Source organism: Gorilla gorilla, chromosome 4, assembly GCF_029281585.2.
Source record: "Gorilla gorilla gorilla isolate KB3781 chromosome 4, NHGRI_mGorGor1-v2.1_pri, whole genome shotgun sequence".
Lineage (NCBI taxonomy): Eukaryota > Metazoa > Chordata > Mammalia > Primates > Hominidae > Gorilla > Gorilla gorilla.
In genome coordinates, this window is record NC_073228.2 from 161,339,271 (window position 1) to 161,361,574 (window position 22,304).

The following is a 22,304-nucleotide window of genomic DNA, read 5'->3' on the forward strand; positions in this document are numbered from 1 at the left end:
TTCTGTGCATGCCACAAACATGTAATGTATTTAAAGAACCTATATGGAAATTCATTATGTGGTACTTATCTCCACGTTTGTCTTCTCATCTAGACCATGATATCTTTGACAGCAAGACTATCTTAACTATTTTGGGATCGTAGAACCTAGCACAGAATCTCACACATAGTGGGTATATAATAAATGTTTGCTGAATTACAGGCAGACTTATCTTCAGAGAAACAATCTGCAAAGAAATATGCAAAATCTATGCAAATTGATATGAAGTCCTACTAGTTATTTTCTACATGTTCCAAAGTTCAGGCCAAAAGTTCTAATAGCCAAAGACTCTTCCTAGGCAAATGTACGGTCATGAAGTAACTATTTACAGCCCAGGTTTTGGGGACAGTTATTTTTCCCAGTTTCTTTAAAAGGATAAGCCAAAGTTTAAATGATTATTAACTCAGCTATATTTAGGGAACAGAAGAAAAATGGTTTGAAGGCCAGGCATGTGTGGCTCACGCCTATAATCCCAGCACTTTGGGAGGCCGAGGCGGGCGGATCACTTGAGGCCAGGAGTTCAAGACCAGCTTGGCCAACATGGCGAAATCCTGTCTCTATTAAAAATACAAAAATTGGCCGGGCATGGTGGTGCATGCCTGCTACTTGGGAGGCTGAGGCACTAGAATTGCTTGAGCCCAGGAGGCGGAGGTTGCAGTGAGCCGAGATCACGCTACTGCACTCCAGCCTAGGCGACAGACGGAAACTGTCTCAAAAAAGAAAAAAAAAAAAAAAGAAGACAAATGGTTTTATTATCTATATGCCTTTTGTTGTAACTGCCTCAAAATACCTTCAGAAGTCAACACTAATAAATACCAAATAATCACCCTGGGGCACTGTCACATGTGACCCCCATCACTGTCTCTCCCGGGCTGATGAAAATCTAGCACAATCCCTCCTCAATGTCTCCCTCCAACCAAACCCTCAGTTCCTGCACTAACACTTGGACTCTCTCAAGCACTCAGCCTTGTGCCCCTTGGGAACCAAGTGAAGGACAACACAAGGAGCCAGCTCTCCTGTGCCTGTGTTGGGAGATCAGCTCATGTATTAGAACAAAGCGCCAGGAAGATTGAGATGAGTCTCTTAGAAAGTCTAAGACCTGACCAACAGTCAGTCCCTTTCCAAATACATACACAATTATTTCAGATGCTCAATGGAATATGTGTAAGTCTAATTTTCCCATTAGACTGTAAACATTTCTTAGGACTAATGTGACTCAGGCTTTTAAACATTTTCTGGGGTATGCTGGGTACACAGCGCATGTTTAGGAAATGCCTGATTCTCTGGACCAGGGAGTCAGAATGGCCTTGTACAACCAACACTCGCCATGGGGCAAACTCTGAGCATGTGCTGGGTGGGCAGAGGCTTTGCAGCCAAGGACAACACAACATATGGAAAAAGGCTATTTACGTGATTAATTGGGCGTTGTCATGGTACTTCTGGGCAAGCAGCTTGCGCCTCCAACTGAGAAAGGACCAGAGGGTAGAATATGGATTCTCTGAAACTTCACACATGTTCCCGTGGGTCCACACTTCCAAGCCCACGAGAGCAATCCGGATGTTCAAGGATCGGTAAAACTGAAAGGACACAGAAAAACCACAGTATCTGTCAATACCACCTGGGATTTAAAAGCCCCTTCCTTTCATTCTGTTGGAGCTTGAGATTAAAAAGAAAAAAACTAAAACTAAAAAATAAAAATAAATTTAAAAAAAAAAAGCTCCTTCCTAGCCTAAGAACTCAGAGCACAGATACCAGATTTCTCTTCTGCCCATGGCTCCAACAGAAGGAGGCAACTGGTGTTACTGACATTTTTTAGAAAGGGAAAATGAGATCCTGAGAGAGAGCAGGACATTCTGGTGGCAGAACTACGGTGACTTTGTTTAGAGATGACTGAGATAGGACATAAAATTGCTTTCAGATATGAATAGGTCTATCATGTGGAAAAAGTTGCTCTGCATGATGTTCAAGTAGGGCTTAGGTCAACAGGTAAAACAGACAGGAACATAAATTTCATTTTAAAATAGGAAGAAGGCTTTCAAACAAAGCTGGTCATGAGATAGCTCAGAGCTGAGCTTTGCTGTCTTCTGCAATCAGTGCCCTTGGCCAGGCTGTCTGGTACAATTTTTTTCTCCCAATTCCTTATGTGGGCCTTATCTTTCTTATGGGTATCTAAAAAGTTCTCTTGTATATAGATTTTTTAAAGCCACTTCATTGAGGTAAAATTTGCATACCATAATACCCACCTATTTTAAGTGTATAGCTCAATGCTTTTTGGTAAATTTACCAAGTTTTAAAGCCATCACCAGCCAAGCGTGGTGGCTCACACCTGTAATCCCAGCACTCTGGGAGGCTGAGGTAGAGAGATCACATGAGGTCAGGAGTTCGAGACCAGCCTGACCAACATGGAGAAACCCCATCTCTACTAAAAAATACAAAATTAGCTGGGCATGGTGGCGCATGCCTGTAATCCCAGCTACTCAGGAGGCTGAGGCAGGAGAATCACTTGAACCCGGGAGGCAGGGGTTGCGGTGAGCCAAGATTGTGCCATTGCACTCCAGCCTGGGCAACGGGCGAAACTCCATCTCAAAAAAAAAATAAAAATAAAATAAAGCCATCGCCATCATTCAGTGTTAGAATATTTTCATCACATCGGTGAGATCCCTCATGTCTATTGATAGTAATTTCCCATTCTCACCCTCAGCCCAGGCAACCATGCATCTACTTTGTTTTTTATTCTGCCTTTTCTGGACATTTGTTTTACAATATGTGGTTTTGTGTGTCTGGCTTCTCTCACTTACCATAATGTTTTTGAGATGTATCCATGTGTTATCGAGTGTATTCGTTTATGATTTCTCTTTATTGCTGAATAATATTCTTTTGTATGGATATACCAAATTATATTAATACATGGATATTTTATTATAAAATGTCTCCCACTCATTTTGGAAGTAAATGAGTATAAACGACATAAAAGTGCACAGATATGCTTACTATTCAAATTTTCTTCCCCATCCCTGGATAGTCTCAGGTTTTGTCAAGGATGGAATAGGCGGGTTGCAAGCAATAGACTACAGAGGTCCTTGGTAATCTTCAGGGTTTTGTCCAAACCAGAGATTCTGAAATTCTATATGCAAGATCTGACTCGACCTCCTCGAGGCTAGAGTTACATCTAATCTTTATGATCTGGCATTTTTCATCTCATACAAATATAAGCAGGAGGAGGGATTTCTTTAAAGCTAAACCACTGGAAGGTGTGGATACAACGGGTTCTTTGATGGGTCCACCCTACAAATACTGAGCCAGTGACTTAATAAAAAGCCCTATGTATGGAGAGGACATAATGAGCAGGAGATACCATCTTTATCCAAAATTGGTAGGTACTGCCCCAGCTGAAAAGAATAATCATAGCACCAATATTTTTCCACCACTTTTTATGTACTAGGCACTGAGGCTTAGAGAAGTTAAGGAACTTGCCCAAAGTCTCAGCAAGAAGATGGTGGAGCCGGGATGAAGGCCCAAATTACAACCTCAGAGCCTATTTGTGACCCTTTACTACTTCAGTGCTGCAGTACCTACACATCCAGATAATCCACTCGTTCCAAGAAACGCTGGTCAAGATGGGCTCCAGATTCAGTGAAATATCAGTTTATTTCAACAGAAATTTTGATTTTTCTGTTTTGTGCCAGTTCAATCGTTACAGAAAATAAAAGGTTCAGATTCCAATTTGAATTTGCTTTACTAGGGAGCTTTTGAAGGAAGTAAACTTGGCTTTTTTTCACAGTTACAGAAAAACATTTTGGATTGGGTTCATGATTCAGCACATGAGTCCAATTCATTCCAGTTTTAGTTCAACAATAGTTCAGTTCAAGTAGCTAGGTCAGCAAGCTCCAGAGAAGTGGGCGTGGCTTCCCTTACCCGCCAGGAGTGACTAACACCAGCCTCGAGGAGAGAGCCAAGACGGCTGCACAGGATGCATGGGCCACCCAGGCTTAGGGCTTTCAGTAAGGACTGGGGCTTGCTGGTGCCTCTCTTCTCCCTTCACTTGTCACCAGCGCCCTTGGTTCCATCACATACCCCACAGAGGGGATACCCAGCCAAGTCCGAACCTGCCAGGTCTCCAAACAATAGATGTCACATAGGGGAAAGCAGAGTCAGCCTCCCATATTCTCCCCAGGGAAACAAGCTTCCCTTGTTTTCCCAGATGTCGAATGTTTGGGTTGTAGGATTATTTAAATGTTATTCTTGAGTGAGTCAGGAGCTAGAGGGAGGACTGGACTGTGTCCCTAGAGTCTGTCCTTCCAGGAAATGCCAGTGTTTGACTTTCACCTGTCACTGACCACTGACCTTTGTTTCCAGAGCCATCTAGGGCAGAAAAAAACCATGGGCATGGAAACTGCCATCTGATGACTTCAGAACTAATACATTTGCCTACTAATCCCTAAAACATATTTTAAGTGATCTCCTATATTCTCTAGTGTTTAGGAAAAAATGATTTTCCCTTTAGACCTGGAATTCATGAATCCCTAGCAGGCCCAAAGTTAAGCTTCATCCATGTTATGAGTATTCTAAAATTGTGCAATAAACGTTACCAGATTCTCAAAGAGACCTGTGATCCCAAACACATGAAAAACTACTTTTAAAAACTATATACTACTAGCCTACCAAGAGGCTACTGTCATTCTAGGTTACCTATTCTGCATTTTGTACTATAACAAATATCCTCTTTCATATACACAATGCACTTCCAAGTCCCAGACCAGCCTGTTCTAGTAAAATTCAAAAATGTAGGTATTTCCCAAGAACATCTTGTAAAAGGTCCTGACCTAGGAAAGTTAACCACTGCACATCCTTCCTAAGAGACAAGACATAATTTTAGGATAACTTTACAGATGGAGACTTTATAGATTAGCCCCAAGCAACCCACTTCTCAGACAATCCACTTCTCAAGCAACCCACTTCTCAAACAGCTCACTTCTCAACTTTTAAGGCTGTGTGTCTTTCCCACCCTGACCTACACCTCAATTCCCTCCTAAGTCAGAGAATCCCTGGGCTTTGTATCTGGAAAGAACCTTAAAGAACCTTAAAGGATTCTTAAACTGGGCTCTTCCATGCCCCAAGCTGCTCGGGAGCCACTGCAGGGGTAAGAGGAAGGGGTCAGAAGGACAGTGTTCTGGGTCCTCACCGCCGCTCCCGCTTAGAGCAGTCTGTTTTCATCTAACTTTTATACTAGATATTGGCATAAGATTTCATGTTTTAAAATTCCACCAGGAAAATAAAAATAACAAAAAAAAAACCACACATTGATTTACGACAGCCTTTCTATTTATAAGCTGAAAACAAAACAAAAGAAAAAAAAATGCAACACAAAGAAAATGAGTTACTTGCCTAAGGGTACGTAGTTCAGGGCTCTGTCATGACTGCCCTGGGCCTCTATGGCACTGCTCATTCCCTTTCAGAAGATGGCTGGGGCAGCCAATCCAGCAGAAGGCAGCTCCAGTGCCCTTGGAAGTGCTGGCACCTGGCACCTTTCCCACAAAGTACACACCTGGTCTCACCTTATCAACATAGTTGGCGATCTCTATGAGCTTGTGTTTGGTGGCGTCCTGGTCTCGTCGATTCTTCTGAAACTAAATGGGACAAGCAGAACCATGTGAGATCCCAGAACCTCTCGCAGGATGCTTCCTGCGCCCCATTACTTGTCTTTGAATTTGCTCTTATTTTCTTCTGTCTTCTATGAGCCATCATTTTTATGCAATTGTCTTCCCCACCACAGTAAGAGCTTTGGAGGGTAGGACCTGTCAACATCCATCTTCATATCCACAGCTACTAGCTCAGTGCAGCACACACAGTAGGCATGCAATAATTATGCATGGAGTAGAATTGCCTTCCTCTAACCCTTGAAGCACATCTTATTCTCCTGTTCTTCGAATTACACGGCCTCTGGCAAACTCCCACTGGGGCTTAGGAGGACTGATCCAATCCTCACCGTGGTCATCACCCCAACATGAAGCCACCATTACACAGATCTCACGAGGCTTCCCTACATATGGTCAATCAACAATGATCGAATTGCTGCTGAATGCCTGCTATGGGCAAGGCATTGTGCTTAGCACTATGTAGGACACAAAGAAGTGTGAGATCTTGGTTCTAGCCTAGAGGAGCTTCAATTAAAACAGAGAGGGCCAGAAATAACTGTGGCAGATGCTGAGTGACAGATCCTGTACTTAAGGAGTATAGAACTGAAATGGTTGAGAAAACCTGCCGGGAAAACGTGCACAGAAATAACCACAGTGGGAGGTCATGTGAATGACATGAGTGCCAACGAGGAGGACCATAAGACACTGGCAAATAGGCTTCATCTTGCACACCACTCAGATCCACTGGCAGTGCCTTCTACAGTGAGAAGAATGAGAAGAATTCTGAGACTGCATCGATTCAATCACATTTCTTTTTTTTTTTTTTTTTTTTTTTTTTTTGAGACAGAGTCTCGCTCTTGTTGCCCAGGCTGGAGTGCAGTGGCGCGATCTCGGCTCACAACCTCCGCCTCCCGGGCTCAAGCGATTCTCCTGCCTCAGCCTCCTGAGTATCTGGGATTACAGGTGCTCGCCACCATGGCCAGCTAATTTTTGTATTTTTAGTAATGATGGGGTTTCACCATGTTGGTCAGGCTGGTCTCAAACTCCTGACCTCAAGTGATCCATCTGCCTTGGCCTCCCAAAGTGCTGGGATTACAGGCGTGAGCCACTGCGCCCGGCCGTAATCAGACATTTCTAACCAAGCACAGGAAAGAAAGCTGTATTCCATTAGAAATATCTGCCATGGGTACCAGAAAGAGGACATTTTAGTATGAATACCTCCTATTTACCATTCCTGCCTCAAAAAGATAGATCTCTCTGAGCTGCAATGATGAAGGAAAGCTTCACAGTGTAAAGAGAAAACCTGCTACAACTGCAAATTACATTTAAAAATGATGGGCATGTCCTGTACACTGCCATTGTTACACAGAATCTGGGTCCTCTCTAATTTATCTTAGGTACCCACTATACATGTTATTTCTATTCAAAACCTTCACGTCCTTCCTCCACCCCATCCCATGAGAATATCTAAGCAAGAAAGAACAAGAACAGCCAAGTAAAACAACCTGGGGTATTTGTTTGGCCAGAGATGTGTACCAGCCCTGATACAGGGAAGAAATCCACCATTTCCATTTCACCACAGCTTGTGGACATTCTTAGGCTTCCTTAAAACTGCCACTCACCAGAAGAGAATCTGTCACCACTGCTTTCTAGAGTTAGATTCAGTGTGACACTGTAACTTAGACCTTTCCAAGGTGTTAATCCAGGAGTTTCTCATTATAGAGGCCTCCTGTTTCTAAATTGGTCTCTCGGCACAGACAGCCTTGCAGCATTTCCATTCATTTAGTAATATTTATTAGAACATCAGGGTCAGATTTCATTGTCTTTCAAAAAAATATTAATCTTCTCTTCAAAGAACTGCCCAATGAGACCACCGTAATTTAAGGAGCGAATTCTGTTGTCCAGAGTATTCTGAAGCAGGAGTCAGCAAACCTTTTCTGCAAAGGCCGGATTAGGCTTTGCGGCCCCATAGTCTCTGCTACAACTCTTCAACTGTGCAGTGGTGGCTCAGAATAATACAGAAACCTGTATATATAATACAGAAGCCTGTATATATAATACAGAAGCCTGGATAATACAGAAACCAATGGGCCTGGCTGTGTTCCAGTAAAACTTTGTTTGCAAAAACACAGGATAGGCTGGATGTGACCATGGGATATAGTTTGCAGACCCCTGATGTAAAGAAAGGACTGTCTCAAACTTACATTTTCTAGGGTGACACAGTAAGTACCACATGCAGCACCATCCTTTCCCAGCCACTCTGCACTGTGCCAGCATCATGGAAGTCCTTTACAGGCCTGTGTTTACAGTTATCCTGTCTACTCCTACAACAGCCCACCTTACTCTTTATCCCCACCTGGATTCCGTTCCACCTGGGGAATGAATAAACTGAGAGCCACCCTAGAAGCTCCCACCTAGGCCCAGGGAGCGAGGAGCTGCCTGCTCATTTTTACTGCTGACAACTCTCTCTCTAGGCAGCAGCAGGGTCTTGTTCTCCCTATCTGTGTCTCCACTTTCTGCTCTGCATTCAAAGCCCCAAGGTGAAGGCTGTCCTGTCTCTGCAGCAGGTTATAAATCATGGTAAAGCAGCCCTCCCCTTTCCTGCCTTCCCATCCTCTCAGATTAATTAATTAATTGTCAAGAATATATTTCTGTCTGCAGAGGATGGAGACAGGTGGAGAGGGGATGATTCGTGAGCCTGTGAACCCAGCCTGGCCTGTTACACACCCCCACCCCAGTCCCTCAAATGAATCATTCAAAGCCTTCAGTGGAGGGGTGTCCAGGACTGAGAAATGAGCACGTTCCCTTATCCACCACAGCTGCATGAATCACAGCCCTGTTGGGAACCCAGGGCTGTTGCTGAGACGCTCTCCTTTGTAAGAGAAAGATGGCTCTAGCTGACACCAGAGTCCTGGAGGCACCTTGAGCAGACACTTTTTCTCTGGAGGTGTGCTGTGACTCTGGAGGTCAGGAGACAGAAGATGCCTAATCCCTGCCTCCCACCATGCTGCCCACTTCTCCAGCTGCTGGGTTTTAAAGCCTGCACAGAGATTCCTCTGAGAACAATGCAAGGCCAAAGGGGAGAAACACCCCACCTTTAAACAGAGCAGCTGGGCTCTATATGCTTAACTACTGGGGTTCCCAGGAACTTCCATGTAACCAAAGGATTCTGTAGCTGAAAAAAATGACTCAAGACCATTGTATCAGATGATCACAGATGCAGAACTTAAATGGAAAAATGTCCCAGAGTCAGAGGAGCTCAGTTTTCTTCCACCAGTCCTCCCACTACGGGCAGTCGGGCAGGGCAGGCCAGAGTCAGTTATCTCCTCCCACGACTATGGAGCCTCAGCTGGCTTTTAAACCAGTTTTGGATTTTGCTCCCCACACTATTCCCCCATCCTATACACACACTAGTCTTTGGAGAGGAAACAGAAAACATAGAACACACACACACACGCGCGCACACACACACACACACATGCACACACACACACACACAAACAGCTGTTGGAAAAACCAATATCAACATCAATTAAAATAAAGCTAAACGCTTTTCAAAGCAGAGCACAATGTTCCCTCGGCCCGGAATGCCCTTCACCTCCACTCCTCTGCCCAGTTAACTCCTCCTTGTCTTTTAAGACAGCTTCAAGGGCCACCTCCTTCTGCTGCTAACTAACATCCAGTGACTAACACTCAAAGACCTTCTGGCCTACAGCCTAGTGCTCTCCCCACCACCAGGCCCTGCTGCCAGGACACATGCTTTGGAAATGTGACTAGGTACAGCTGCCTTAGAATGAGCTCTTTGGGAAGATGGTAGCTAAACCACGTGGATGGGATACAGACAAACTGGAGTTGTGATGGGCTCTATCCTCAGGAGAGACCAAGGCCAGTGTCTGCCCTGCTCGAACACAGCGAGCGCTCAGCTCATAATGACATCCAATGCACAGAAGATGCACTTAGTACTTATATGATGGAGTCACTAAACAAAGTGAGAATTGGAGGTAACATCTGGCTAATTTAGGCAAATATGGGCTCTGGGGCCTAAACTCACTCTTTAGGTGTCTGCTTCAATGTCAGAGAAGCTTTCCCTAATTCCCAAAACCATGTTGAATCCCCCATTATCTGCACTTTCATCCCTCCTAATGGTCCATCTTAGTGCTTATCACACTTTGGACCTACAGGTTTGTGTGCTGTTACTGCAAACTCTGCGATGCCTGGGGAGGGTCTGTCTTCTTGAGATCTATATATCCAGGTGCTTGGCACATAATAGAAAATCAAGAGATCACTGATGAATAAATGAAATATATGATGAGCCAGATGAGGGTTCCTCAAATCTTAGAACCTGTCTGATTTGAGGAACATGGAGTTAAAGGCTGAACTGCTATGCCTTTAGGTCAGTGGTTCTCAAACTTGACTGTGCAACCCAGTCGCCCAGAGGTCTTGTTAAAACATGGATTTCTGGACCCCACCCTGACAGTCTGGGATTCAGGAGGTCAGGGGTAGGGCCCAAGAATTTGCATCTTACACAAGGGTGCTGCTGACGCTGGTGCTCTGGGGACCACATTTTGGGGACCATGGCTTTAGGTCATCATTTGGCATTGACATGATTATAAACATGGACCCACACACATGGGCAAGAATACAGTTTTCAGTCGGATGACTGGGAATATATTTATTATCTTTGCAAAAAAAAAAGTTTTAGAATTTCCATAGACAATTCCTGGGTTCCTCAGAATAAACACCAGAATCTAAAGGTCTTCAGACCCAGTACAAGAAATGTTAATCAGACAACTGTCTTGATTTTCTATGTGATTGATGTATCAAGCCAGGAGAGGCTTAGCTGTGTGTGGAGGTGGGGGAGGAAGGGGCAGGGGGAGTTGGGGGAGTGCCCCCCAACTATGTTTAAAATGGCAAAATGAGCCTTTGGTCAGATTTTTTTTCTTTGAGACGGAGTTTCGCTCTTGTTGCTCAGGCTGGAGTGCAGTGGCATGATCTCAGCTCACTGCAACCTCCGCCTCCCAGGTTCAGGAAATTCTACTGCCACAGCCTCCCAAGTAGCTGGGATTACGGGCATGTGCCACGATGCCCAGCTAATTTTGTATTTTTAGTAGAGATGGGGTTTCACCATGTTGGCCAGGCTGGTCTCAAACTCCTGACCTCAGGTGATCCACCCGCCTTGCCCACCCAAAGTGCTGGGATTACAGGCGTGAGCCGCCGCGCCCGTCCTTTGGTGAGATTTAAGGTCAAAATCATAGATGAACTGGAGAAAGATGAATGGCCAACATTTCCCCAAAGCAGTCTGGAGCCTGGAATGGAAGCTATCAAGAGAGCAGTTTTTCTGCAAGACCCATTGCCTCCCCCTTACCTCTAAATAATCAGCCACGAGGTAAAGCTCCACATACTTCATGGAGTTTAAATCTTCCCTTTTCATCTAAGAAAGAGAAACAGATCAGCGCTGTAGAAATAGTGGACTTGGCCTCATTTTTAAAAAACTGCTAAGAAACAGAGCTGCTGGATAAGCAGCAGCTACCTCCGTAATGATTTTGCCATTGGGCACTAGAGATGTTCTTGGCTGTGGTGGCCGTCACTCATATAACACCTTCCACTGCCATTTGGTTATTGCTGGAGGCTGCTCTGGGACCCTGGATTCAGTCCTTTATTCTCAGAAAATACTGAGATGAGTTGATGAGCACAGGCAGGACAGAGGCCAGCGTATGAGAGGGAGTGTGCTAACCACCACGTTCCCACGGAACCTCGAAACCTCGAAACACCACGCCATTTTCAGTATGAATCAACATGAGGACTGTGTGCATATGGTGTAGTGTCTACTCCAACAGGGAAGGCATACTTTTTTTCCCCACTTTTTAATTTTTATTTATTTTTCTGAGGCAGAGTCTCGCTCTGTCACCCAGGCTTCCGGGTTCAAGTGATTCCCGTGCCCCAGCCTCCCAAGTAGTTGGGACTACAGGCACCCAGCCATCATGCCCAGCTAATTTTTGTACTTTTAGTAGAGATGGGGTTTCGCCATGTTGCCCAGGCTGGACTCAAACTCCTGGCCTCAAGTAATCTGCCTGCTTTAGCCTCCCAAAGTGCTGGGATTATAGGCATGAGCCATGGCGCCCAGCCTTCTTTTCACTTTTTAAGCTTTCTGAAGTCAGCATCTGAGTGTTTTAAAGGTAGTAGTGTTTTCCCCCAAAAGCAGTTATTCTATGATGAGGGTATTTGACACTCAACAATGACAGAATAAAAGAAAAACACTATTTCCTTTTTCTTAGGCATCACCCTTCAATTTAGAAATACTCCTGGATTCAAAGTAAGCAACCTCAGAGGGGACAAGCCTGTCCCCAGGTTGATTTCTGCACTGAGAGCCTCAAAACTCACCCTGCGAGGTCGCTTCTTGGTCTGTTGTGTAAACTGAAGAGCCCAGTCCCTGGTGGTGGGCTTGGAGTGCTCGAACCCACAGTTTCCCGGGGGCGGCTTGAGATGTTCAGATCTGTAAATAAGGTGTTGGCCCTTGCTGTCAGGGAGGGGCTCGATGACGTAGCTGAGGTTGCTGCTCACCGTAATTAGTCCTCTGTTGAGAGGAGAAATAGAATCTCTGGTCAAAGATTATGGTTCTGAAAAAGTCCCATGTGTAGGTCTTAGTTTCTCCATATGCAAAATGACATAGTGGGTTTTGATCATTGGTTCTTAACCTAATTATGGGGCCATGTACCCCTTCGTGAGACTCTGATGCAAGCTCACACTTCCTCTCTAGAGAAATGCACTTATACATAAAAAGTGGTGCATGAGCTCAGGGCACTTGGACCTCCACCCCAACCCCCACCCCACCCAACCACCACCACCAAGCTCATCGTGAGACTCCAGGTTAAGAGTCTCTGGACTGGGAAATCTCAAAAAGTTCTAAAAAAGCTGTACCTGTGACACTTAAAACTTATGAAGGATGGTAGGTCCAGGATTCCAAAAAGCCTCCCAAACCAAAACATGGCATATGACAAATCATGGGTCAAAACTTTAGAGACTCAGAAAAAGCAGTACAGTGGCCAGAGAAAGAACAGTGGCCTGCAAGTGAGGTGACCGAGGTTCTGGATTTAGCTCCAACATTCAATTGTCACATGCTCTTCAACAAGCATCTTAAATCTCTCCAAGCGTCAGTTTCCTCATCCCGAACACGGCAATGATAACTTATCAAGACTACTGGATGATTAAGTGGAAAGACAAGGGTCTTTGTGCTTGGAAACCAGAGCTAGATGCATCAGTGATGACACGCCTACTTGTCCCACCTGCCCCACGTCAGCACGGTAGTTATTTGGTGAAGTGACATCCACCACCAAGCATGAGGGACTACTTTTTTTCCTCACTTGATTATAGATACTAGCATTGAACTCAGAATAAACTCATGTGTCCTAGACATAATCTAGACATAATTCTTGTCCTCGAGAAACTCACAGTCCTCTGGAGGACAGTCACAAACATTTACTGGGCTTCTGCTCCGGGCCAGGTATCATGCCAGTTGCTGAGGATGGAATAGTGAACAAGACACACCAAGTGCCTACCCTTGTGAAGCGTTGAGTGTAAACACTGGAATAAGTCACTCTAATGTATAACAGAGAGAGCAAAAAGTTTCATCACCCCTTGGACTGGAGGCAGCTGCTTCAACTGTTACATCACCAAGGCTTCTGAGGGCTTTTCTAGCCTCAGCAAGAAAGAGGACCATGACTTATTATCAGTTGCTATTGCTAATGATCAGTGAAGGCCCAGGCAGCAGATATCTGCCAACCTTGATACAATGAGATAAACATGATTGTAAAGGTATGTAATCAAGGCTCAGCGGGAGGAGGAAGCCCAGGAGTAAGCCCCATGGACTCTAACAGCATTTTGTATGCTCTAAAACCTCAGGCAGGCTCTCATCCATGCAGAGAGCTCAGAACCTACAGCATCTTCAACCCAGTCTTTGCCACTGTAAATTGGCAGGACCTCTCTCTTAGCTTATCTCAGCTTCCACCTCCACCACAACCGCCACTTGGGATACCTGCCCAGATTTTGCCCTTTGGGAAGAGCCTGTGATGCTCTCTGGAAAATCAGCGCCAGGCTCTGATGGGCAGCAGCCTTTCCCGGATCCCATCCCTGGCTGACCTCATTCCAGATCCAGGAAGCCTGATGACTTCCTGGTTGCCTCACCCAGTCTGACGCAGCAGTACCCAATCACCCCCTCTGACGGACATCTCAGGTACTCCCTGAACATCTGGGGGTGGGAGCGGGGCAAGGAGCAAGGGTCGCATCCACTCCCTAATCCAGCCAGGAAAGGGCAGAGGAGAGAGCTGCTGCACGCATCCTGTTCCCAAGTTATCTTTTCAATCTCAGCCAACCAAGGCCTCTCCCATCACCTCAGTTTCCCCTAATGGCTACACACTTTGGGAACACAGAGGGCTTGACCACCAACCAGCTGATGGTTCTGTGTGCACCAGGTTGTGGTTGCCAAGATTACACCCAGTGAGTGGAAAGTTCCATAGAGGAATCAGGGAAAGTTCCAATGGAGGGTCACAAGGCGCAACTGATCTGGCATCACTTGAACAAGCCTGTGAGCTAAACAGGACAGAGACCAAGCCATAGTGTGGTGCACAATAAATAAGAATCCTCATAGTGGCTACAGATTATAGAGCCTTTGCTATATGGACTTGGCACTGTGCTAAGTGAGCCTTTTATTCTTCCCACCACCTTCCTAGGATCCTTACAAATATTGTCCCCAACGTACAAATGGGAAAACAAAGGCTCAGCAAGGTTAATTAACCCAAAGTCACACAAACAGTAAGAGTAAGAGTAGGGATTTGTTTTTTGTTTTTGTTTCATCAACTTTTATTTTAAGTTCCAGGGTACATGTGCAGGATGGGCAGGTTTGTTACACAGGTAAACATGTGCCATGGTGGTTTGCTGCACAGATCAGCCTAGGTATTAAAGGAGTCGGGATTTGAATGGAAGCATTCTAGTTCCAAGTCCCACAACCTTACCCTGACCTTCCACTGCCTCAATCATGATAGTCCTGTAGAGGCTGGGCACTGTGGCTCATGCCTGTAATCCCAGCACTTTGGGAGGCCAAGGCGGGTGGATTTCCTGAGCTTAGGAGTTGGAGACCAGCCTGGGCAATATGGTAAAATCCTGTCTCTACTAAAAATACAAAAATTAGCCAGGCGTACTGGTGGGCGCCTGTAATCCCAGCTACTCAGGAGGCTGAGGCAGGAGAATTGCTTGAACCTGGGAGGCGGAGGTTGCAGTGAGCTGAGATCGCACCGCTGCACTCCAGCCTGGGCGACAGAGCAAGACTCTATCTCCAAAAGAAAAAAAAATACCCTGTAGAGTGAATTAGAAAGATACCACCAGTCTACAGATGGCTCCAGTGATGGTGCCAGCAGCTCTCCTCTTAGGGGTGACTGGCCTCACCTCAGTTTCCTAAGAGAAAAGATGAAAGAGGTATGCAGCCTACTTTTCAACTTCAGATGCCATTGATTGAGCTAACTGGATGCCAGGCACTGTGTTTACAAATGTTATTCTTATTTCATTCCCACATCATCATTATAAGGAGGCACCCTCATGAGTCCCACTTTATAGATGAAGAAACTGTGGCTCAGAGACATTAAATAACAAGCTCTCATGGTTAAGGGCAGTGTGGGCTCCAGGCATGGGGACTAGGTAATCTGAAGTCAAAGATTTAAGGTCCACAGACTCCGGACCCCATCCCCTTAGCCTCTATGCTTTCTGCCTCCATCAGTGAGTTCCAAGCCTAAGTGTCAGAGATCTCTAGGAGCAGAGGTCTCAGGGATATCTATTAGAATATTCTACAGTGTATTGAAAACACGGGTATCCAGGTCTGCTGTGGATATGGTTTATTTGTCCCCACCAAGTCTCATGGTAGAATGTGGTCCCATCGTTGGAGGTGGGCCTGGTAGGAGGTGTTAGGGTCATGGGGTGGATCCCTCATGAATGGCTTGGTGCATCCTGGTGGTAATGAGAGAGTTTTTACTCAGCAAATTCCCATGAGAGTTTCCTCAAGAGCTGGTTATTAAAAAGAGCCTGGCACCTCCTCCCTTTCTCTCTCACTTTCTCTCTCACCACTTGATCTCTGCACACACAGGCTCCCCTTCACCTTCTGCCATGAGTGGAAGCAGCCTGAGGCCCTCACCGGAAGCAGCCTGAGGCCCTCACCAGAAGCAGATGCTGGTGCCATGCTTCTTGTATGGCTCGCAGAACTGTAAGCCAAAATAAACCTCTTTTCTTTATAAATTACCCAGCCTTATGTATTCCTTTATAGCAACACAAACGGACTAATACAGGGCCCAACCTAAAAAACGCAGAGCTGCAGGCCTGAGTAATTCCCTGCCTAGCCACACTCAGGAACTTTGGCCTGCAGACCACCCTCTGTAGCAGGCACCTGCTTTTCACCAGGCCCATAGCAATTCTGATTCAGGGAGTGGGCAGATTACAATTTGAGAGAAACAGAGGCTCAGAAGGACCGTGAAGGTCGTTCCAGCAATAGGATTCTGTGGCCACTTCCCTCCCTTCCTCCAACTGCTGTTCCTGGTTATTTGCCCATGTCACGACTGCAATCCTCTCAGACGGCCTGGGGATGGAGGAGAGGCTGGCACAAGCCCCAGCACTGTCAGCGGACTGCAGCTTTGTTGCTGGGGGAACGTCTGAGAATGTGGTTCCAGGGGCCGTCCCCGCCCTCAACCCTAATACCTTTAGCTGCCCTCTTCCAAGCACCACCAGTTGTTTATCCTTCTAGGAGCCTTGGTTGATCTAATTTGCTGAATGTTAGCCCTGGCAAAGGCAGAACTCAGCCAGAAGGCATGAGCTGGGGCCCAGGAGGCTGGGTGGCCAGCCTCACATGCCATTCTCCATTCTGTTCTCCATCCTACTGCTCATCGTTAAGAGATGGATACAAATGGAATTGTATAGGAAAACCCGGGCAGGCCAGGCCAGGCAGGCACCAAGCAATTCATGTCTAACCCCTGCATAACTGAAGGATTCACCAAATGCATTCTTCAAGGAACTAGGCCAACAACTGCTTCCTGGGGACTTGTCCACTCAGAGCTAAACCAAAGGGGACACATTCTACATCCCTATACCCAGAGGTGCCCTAAAAAGTAACTACCCTGCTACCCTTCTTTCCTCTCCCCTTCTCTGCAAATTATATCCATCCAAAAGGAGTTACAGGGAACTCCAAAGGCTGCAAAAAAGAGAAGAGAAGGCTTGTAGGTCATGTGCTTTCTCAAGGACAGGGTGCCCCCATATAGCACCTGGATTCAAACTCTGGCTGTGCTGTCTCCTAGCTGTGTGGTAAGTGATGTAATAACACTGCCCATCTCACAGAGTTGCTGTGATAATGGACTGAATAGGCAATATTTACTAATAACCAAAGCAGCATTTTAAAAGAACAGCTAACGGTCACTGATTGTGTATTATACATCAAGCAAAGCGCAAAGTGTTTTATTCGATAGCCATTCTACACATCTGTACTGAGAACCCAGTGTGTGACAGGAACTGTTCTCAGCTCGGGAAATAGCATGATCAAAGCAAAGTCCCTGCTGTCAAGGAGCTTGCACTCCTCACCTATTGTAAATCCACCAGTGATGTCAATATTGTTATTCCCATTTTATGGATGAGAAAACTGAGACTTGAGAACTTAAGTAGCTTGGCAGGGTTTAAACCAGGAAGTGTCTGGCTCCAGAATCTAAATTCATCACAACTTAATAACACTGTCCTCTGAGGGCTTAATCTGTGCAATGCCTGACATGGAGGTAGCATTTATGATCCATTCTGCAGAAGGAAGGCAAGGAATTCAAAGGTGGAAAGGACTTGCCACTTCTTCTCCAGGGCTGGCTGTGTGTATATGAGTCACCTCCTTCTGCCCCAGGGTCCCACCTCCCTGAGACTCTGCCCAACCTCTCTGCATCCCAGGACTTCCAACACAGAAGGAAGCTTTTAATGGTCTGGTCTACTCTTGTTTTACAGAAAAGAGGAAAGCCCACCCAAAAAAGAACTTGCCCAAGCTCACCTAGTGAGTTAATGTGAGAGTCGGGGCTAATCCCAGCTCTCCTAATGTTCAGGTTCATGACTCTGGGGTATGCCCCTGACCTCACCCCCACTGACCACCCACCCCACTCCCAGGACTTAGCCACCTTTTGGATAGAGTAGGGCCTGTGGAGGGACCAGCCTGGCCACAGCAAAGACAAGGAAAAAATTTAATGGGGAGAGGAAAACACAGAGATCCACACAGCCAGGAAGTATGTAGCTAGATCTTAAACGTGGATCCCTTGACTTTAAATTTTGAGCTTATTCCAGGCCATCATGCACACTTTCCTACACATTCTCCTGCATTCATTTTCAATCTCATGTTCTCCCTCTCTCCCTCTCTCACAGAATCTGAGTCCAGGGACCACGGTTAAGGTGTAATTACAGTGAGAGTGAGCCCTATGTTTTCGAAGGCAGGGCTGCTGTAATATAAGGGTGATCCATCAAATAGACCACTATGGATGATTTATTGTATACCTCTGAAAGACTTTCTATATAATGAAACGTGCCAGACATTAGTACAAATGATATTACGCAACCATTAAAAGAATGAGATAGATCTATGTATACCTAAAACATAATGCTTAAGTTGGAAAAAAAAATACAAAACTGTATGCATAGGGTGATCTCACTTGGATTAAATATGTTCATATATATATATATATACACACACACACACACGCACACACACACAATTATGTATTTCAATAAAGGATACCTCCGACAGTAATTAAGGATACCTCCAACAGTAATAACAGATGGAGAATGGGATTGGTTGGAAGGGTAGGACAAGATAAACAACTTTCACTTTTTAAAGCTTACACATTCCTGCATGATTTGAACATTTAACACTAAACCTATATAGTTATATAATGATAATTTTTAACAAAAAAAAATTTTTTTAAAAGTAAACAACTTACCAACCAGATACACCTCTTGCTGATAGACAGTGAGCTACAGACTCACACACAGAGTTTCCCAGAACACACAGGCTCAGTCAGAGACACCTTAACCCAGTATAGATATTTAGAGAATGTCTTAATCTGAGACAGGCTTGGGAGAATGAAACTTGACATCCCCAGTGAGATGGGATGCCACATCTTTTTATTGGTGTCATTTTTTTTTTTTTTTTTGAGATGGGGTCTTGCTCTGTCGCCCAAGCTGGACTGCAGTGGTGGGATCTCAGCTCACTGCAACCTCTGCCTCCCGGGTTCAAACGGTTCTCCTGCCTCAGCCTCCCAAGTAGCTGGGACTACAGGCATGCAACACCACACGTGGCTAATTTTTAAATTTTTAGTGGAAATGGGGTTTTGCCATGTCAGCCAGGCTGGTCTCGAACTCCTGACCTCAAGTGATCCGCCTGCCTCGGCGTCCCAAAGTGCTGGAATTACAGGCGTGAGCCACCGCACCTGGCCTATTGGTGTCATTTATAAGTACCCATAGCTTCCAATCAATTCTCAAAGGGTCCAGGGGCCCAAATAAGATTACAGACATTATATTCCTGTATTAGTCTGTTTTCACACTGCTATAAAGAACTACTTGAGACTGGGTAATTTATAAAGGAAAGAGGTTTAATTGACTCACAGTTCTGCATGGCTGGGAGGCCTCAGGAAACTTACAGTCATGGTGGATGACAAAGGGAAAGCAAGCACCTCCTTCACAAGATGGCAGGAGAGAGGGAGCACAAGGGAAACTGACACTTTTTTTTGTTTGTTTGTTTTTTGAGACAGACTCTCGCTCTGTCACCCAGGCTGGAGTGCAGTGATGCGATCTCAGCTCACTGCAAGCTCCGCCTCCTGGGTTCACGCCATTCTCCTGCCTCAGCCTCCCGAATAGCTGGGACTACAGGGGCCCACCACCATGCCTGGCTAATTTTTTGTATTTTTAGTAGAGACGGGGTTTCACGGTGTTAGCCAGGATGGTCTCGATCTCCTGATCTTGTGATCTGCCTGCCTCAGCCTCCCAAAGTGCTGGGATTACAGGCGTAAGCCACCGCACCCGGCCAGAAACTGACACTTTTAAACCATTAGATCTTGTAAGAACTCCCTCACTATCACCAGAACAGCATGGGGAGACTGCTCCCATGATTCAATCACCTCCCACCAGGACCCTCCCTCAAAACATGGGGATTGCAATTCGAGATCAGATTTGGGTGGGGACACAGAGCCAAACCATATCAATTACATATCTATGTTCTTTTTTCACAAGGAATATTCCTAAAAGGATATACAAGAAACTAGTAACAACGGCTGTCTCTAGGAAGGGGGAAAATCTGGAAATCTGGGGTGAGAAAGAGATGTTATCTTTCTTTGTACTTTTTGAATTTATTTTTACTAAGATAATACATGACTTCTTCAATTAAAGTAACCTAAAGAACTGCTTTGAAGAGAAGAGGGGGCCTAGCAACCACCTAGAAGCTCAGCTGAATTCCTCTTGGTATCATCAGCTTGAAGATCTCACTTGATAGAAATCTACCTATTTCTCCAATCATGGGAGCATGTTTCCAGGAAAGAAGAACAATCACTATGGAGATTTTTCACTGCAGCAGTGCTTTATGAGCTTTGGGAGGCACCTAGTGTTTTGACGACATGGGTTTGAATGTTGCTGCTATTGCAGCTGCTCCTTCTCCAGGGTCCAGATGGAACCATCTGGCATGAGTCTCCAGCTCTTAAATCAGTCCACTCACAGCCTTGGTTTCTTAAGGCGTGTCTAGTGAGAAGGCTGGGAAAGCAAGGCAGGTGGACCTCACCAGATGGAAGCATGCAAAACAGAAACACACGGACAGCTCACCCGGTATCCCCCTCCCTTTCAGCAGTGCTGCTGGAATGATTTACAAGACGCCAAGCCAAGTTCCCACTGCTCCAGACTGAGGGGATGGAGGAAGAGGCAGACAGAAGCAGGTCACACCTGCATGTTCTTTTTCCTCCTTCTTGGGACAAACTTTGTTTACTTGCAGACTGCAGGTGGCGGTGGCTGGGCTTGTAAATACCACTGCGAGGCCAGTTAGCTTGGCTCAATCAGGTCACTTAAGCAGAGGGGATTTGGCCACTCTGTTATTGCTTCCTATCCAAAGCCCATTTCCTGCCTGATTTCCTCCAGCCAACTCACCATGCAGCATTCAAACAAAGTCATGGCCCAATTTATAAACAGACACTTGGGACCTGCAGTGTGAGAAACCTTCCATTTGTATAGGAGCCTGCATAAGTCTTAGCATGGTTTCACCGATGTAAGATGAGGAAAAACCCTTATGTTTAAAAGTACTATAATTACAGCAATAATCTCTACCATGCTTAATATTGATGTTCGCTTTATTGACAAGGAAACTGAGGGCTCCAAAATTACAGTGCTGGTTTTCCCTCCACCTGTGTAGGGCATTGGCATTAGGAAGACACCCAATTTCTATTTGTGAATGAAAAATGCAATCATTGAATGAATGAAGCAATCAGTCAAGAGAGGAAGAACACACAATGGAGCCACCTCCTATCAGTTCACCAGAGCCAATCAAAGGCATATCTTCCCAATTCTGCCTTCAATAACATCACATCGGTAGCCTGAAATTGATCACGGTGGGATTATCTTTGCCAGCATATTGGCAGATGCTACAAATCAGGGCTTTTTCCTTTTTGTCATAGAGCCAGTTTACACTGGGCTGAAGTGTCTCTCACTGAGCCTGTGTATTCTGGGAAACTGTAGCTCACTGTCTATCACTGCACAGAGGCACCACATAGTACAGACAATCAAAACCCAGGCAATTAGTATATGCAATGAGATACCCGGTTTTTTAGATCATCATCCTTCTTCAAAAAAAAAAAAGAGGAGGGAGATTGAAAGTGGTCTACATAAATAAGACTTATTATGTCAACATACATGCGTAGATCCTACTGCAAGCAAGGCATTAGGGCAGGCTGGTGGAGAGAAATAGATATTTGAGATATACTCCATATTCTCAAGGAACACACATTCTCAGGTACAGACTGTAATGTGCACACAGATCACTTGGCAGTCTTGGTAAAATGCAGATTAAAATCCAGTAGGTCTGCGTGGAACCTGAGATGCTGCATTTCGAACAAGCTCCCAGGTAAAGTTGATGCTGCCCATCCATGGAACACACCTAGAGAAGCAAAGGCCTAGGAGTTCACTGCATGCTGACAGTGTGCCACTGCAAGTTCCTAGGTAAGATAGCTATTCACAAGCTGAATCCTCACAACTGCAGGCATATATTCTTTTTATCCACATTTTACAAATGAGACCACTGAGACCCAAGGTCACCCAGCTGGTAAACTGCTACCAGCTCAAAGCCAGGTAGTCTCACTCAGAGAAGGAAGGGTCACTCTCAAAAGCACATTCTGGTCAGAACTTTTCAGTTGATTTTCTGTCTTGAAAATTATCCTTGCCTTTCCTTTCACTTCCTTCTCTCTGTTCATTAACCATCCATTTCCTATTTCACCACCTCCAAGTACATCTCTCAGAGAAGAACTGAGGAGGTGTGGAACCAAATGCCCAAACTCATCCATCCCGAGCATATTAACCATGTGTCTTCTTTTTTATCTTCTGCTTCTT

At 45.4% G+C, this 22,304-nt stretch overlaps 1 protein-coding gene across 2 annotated transcripts in view; it reads right to left on the reverse strand.

Annotated features, from left to right (window-relative positions):
- Window positions 1-22,304, reverse strand: part of ADAM19 (ADAM metallopeptidase domain 19) — a 98,199-nt gene that overhangs the window by 30,497 nt on the left and 45,398 nt on the right. For both annotated transcript variants that reach the window (XM_019027389.4, XM_019027388.4), the window contains exons 6-9: window positions 12,057-12,249; window positions 11,041-11,106; window positions 5,595-5,666; window positions 1,450-1,616 (exon numbers count right to left, since the gene is read on the reverse strand). In XM_019027389.4, coding sequence (XP_018882934.4) covers window positions 1,450-1,616; window positions 5,595-5,666; window positions 11,041-11,106; window positions 12,057-12,249 — 498 coding nt within the window. The remainder of the gene's footprint in view (window positions 1-1,449; window positions 1,617-5,594; window positions 5,667-11,040; window positions 11,107-12,056; window positions 12,250-22,304) is intronic.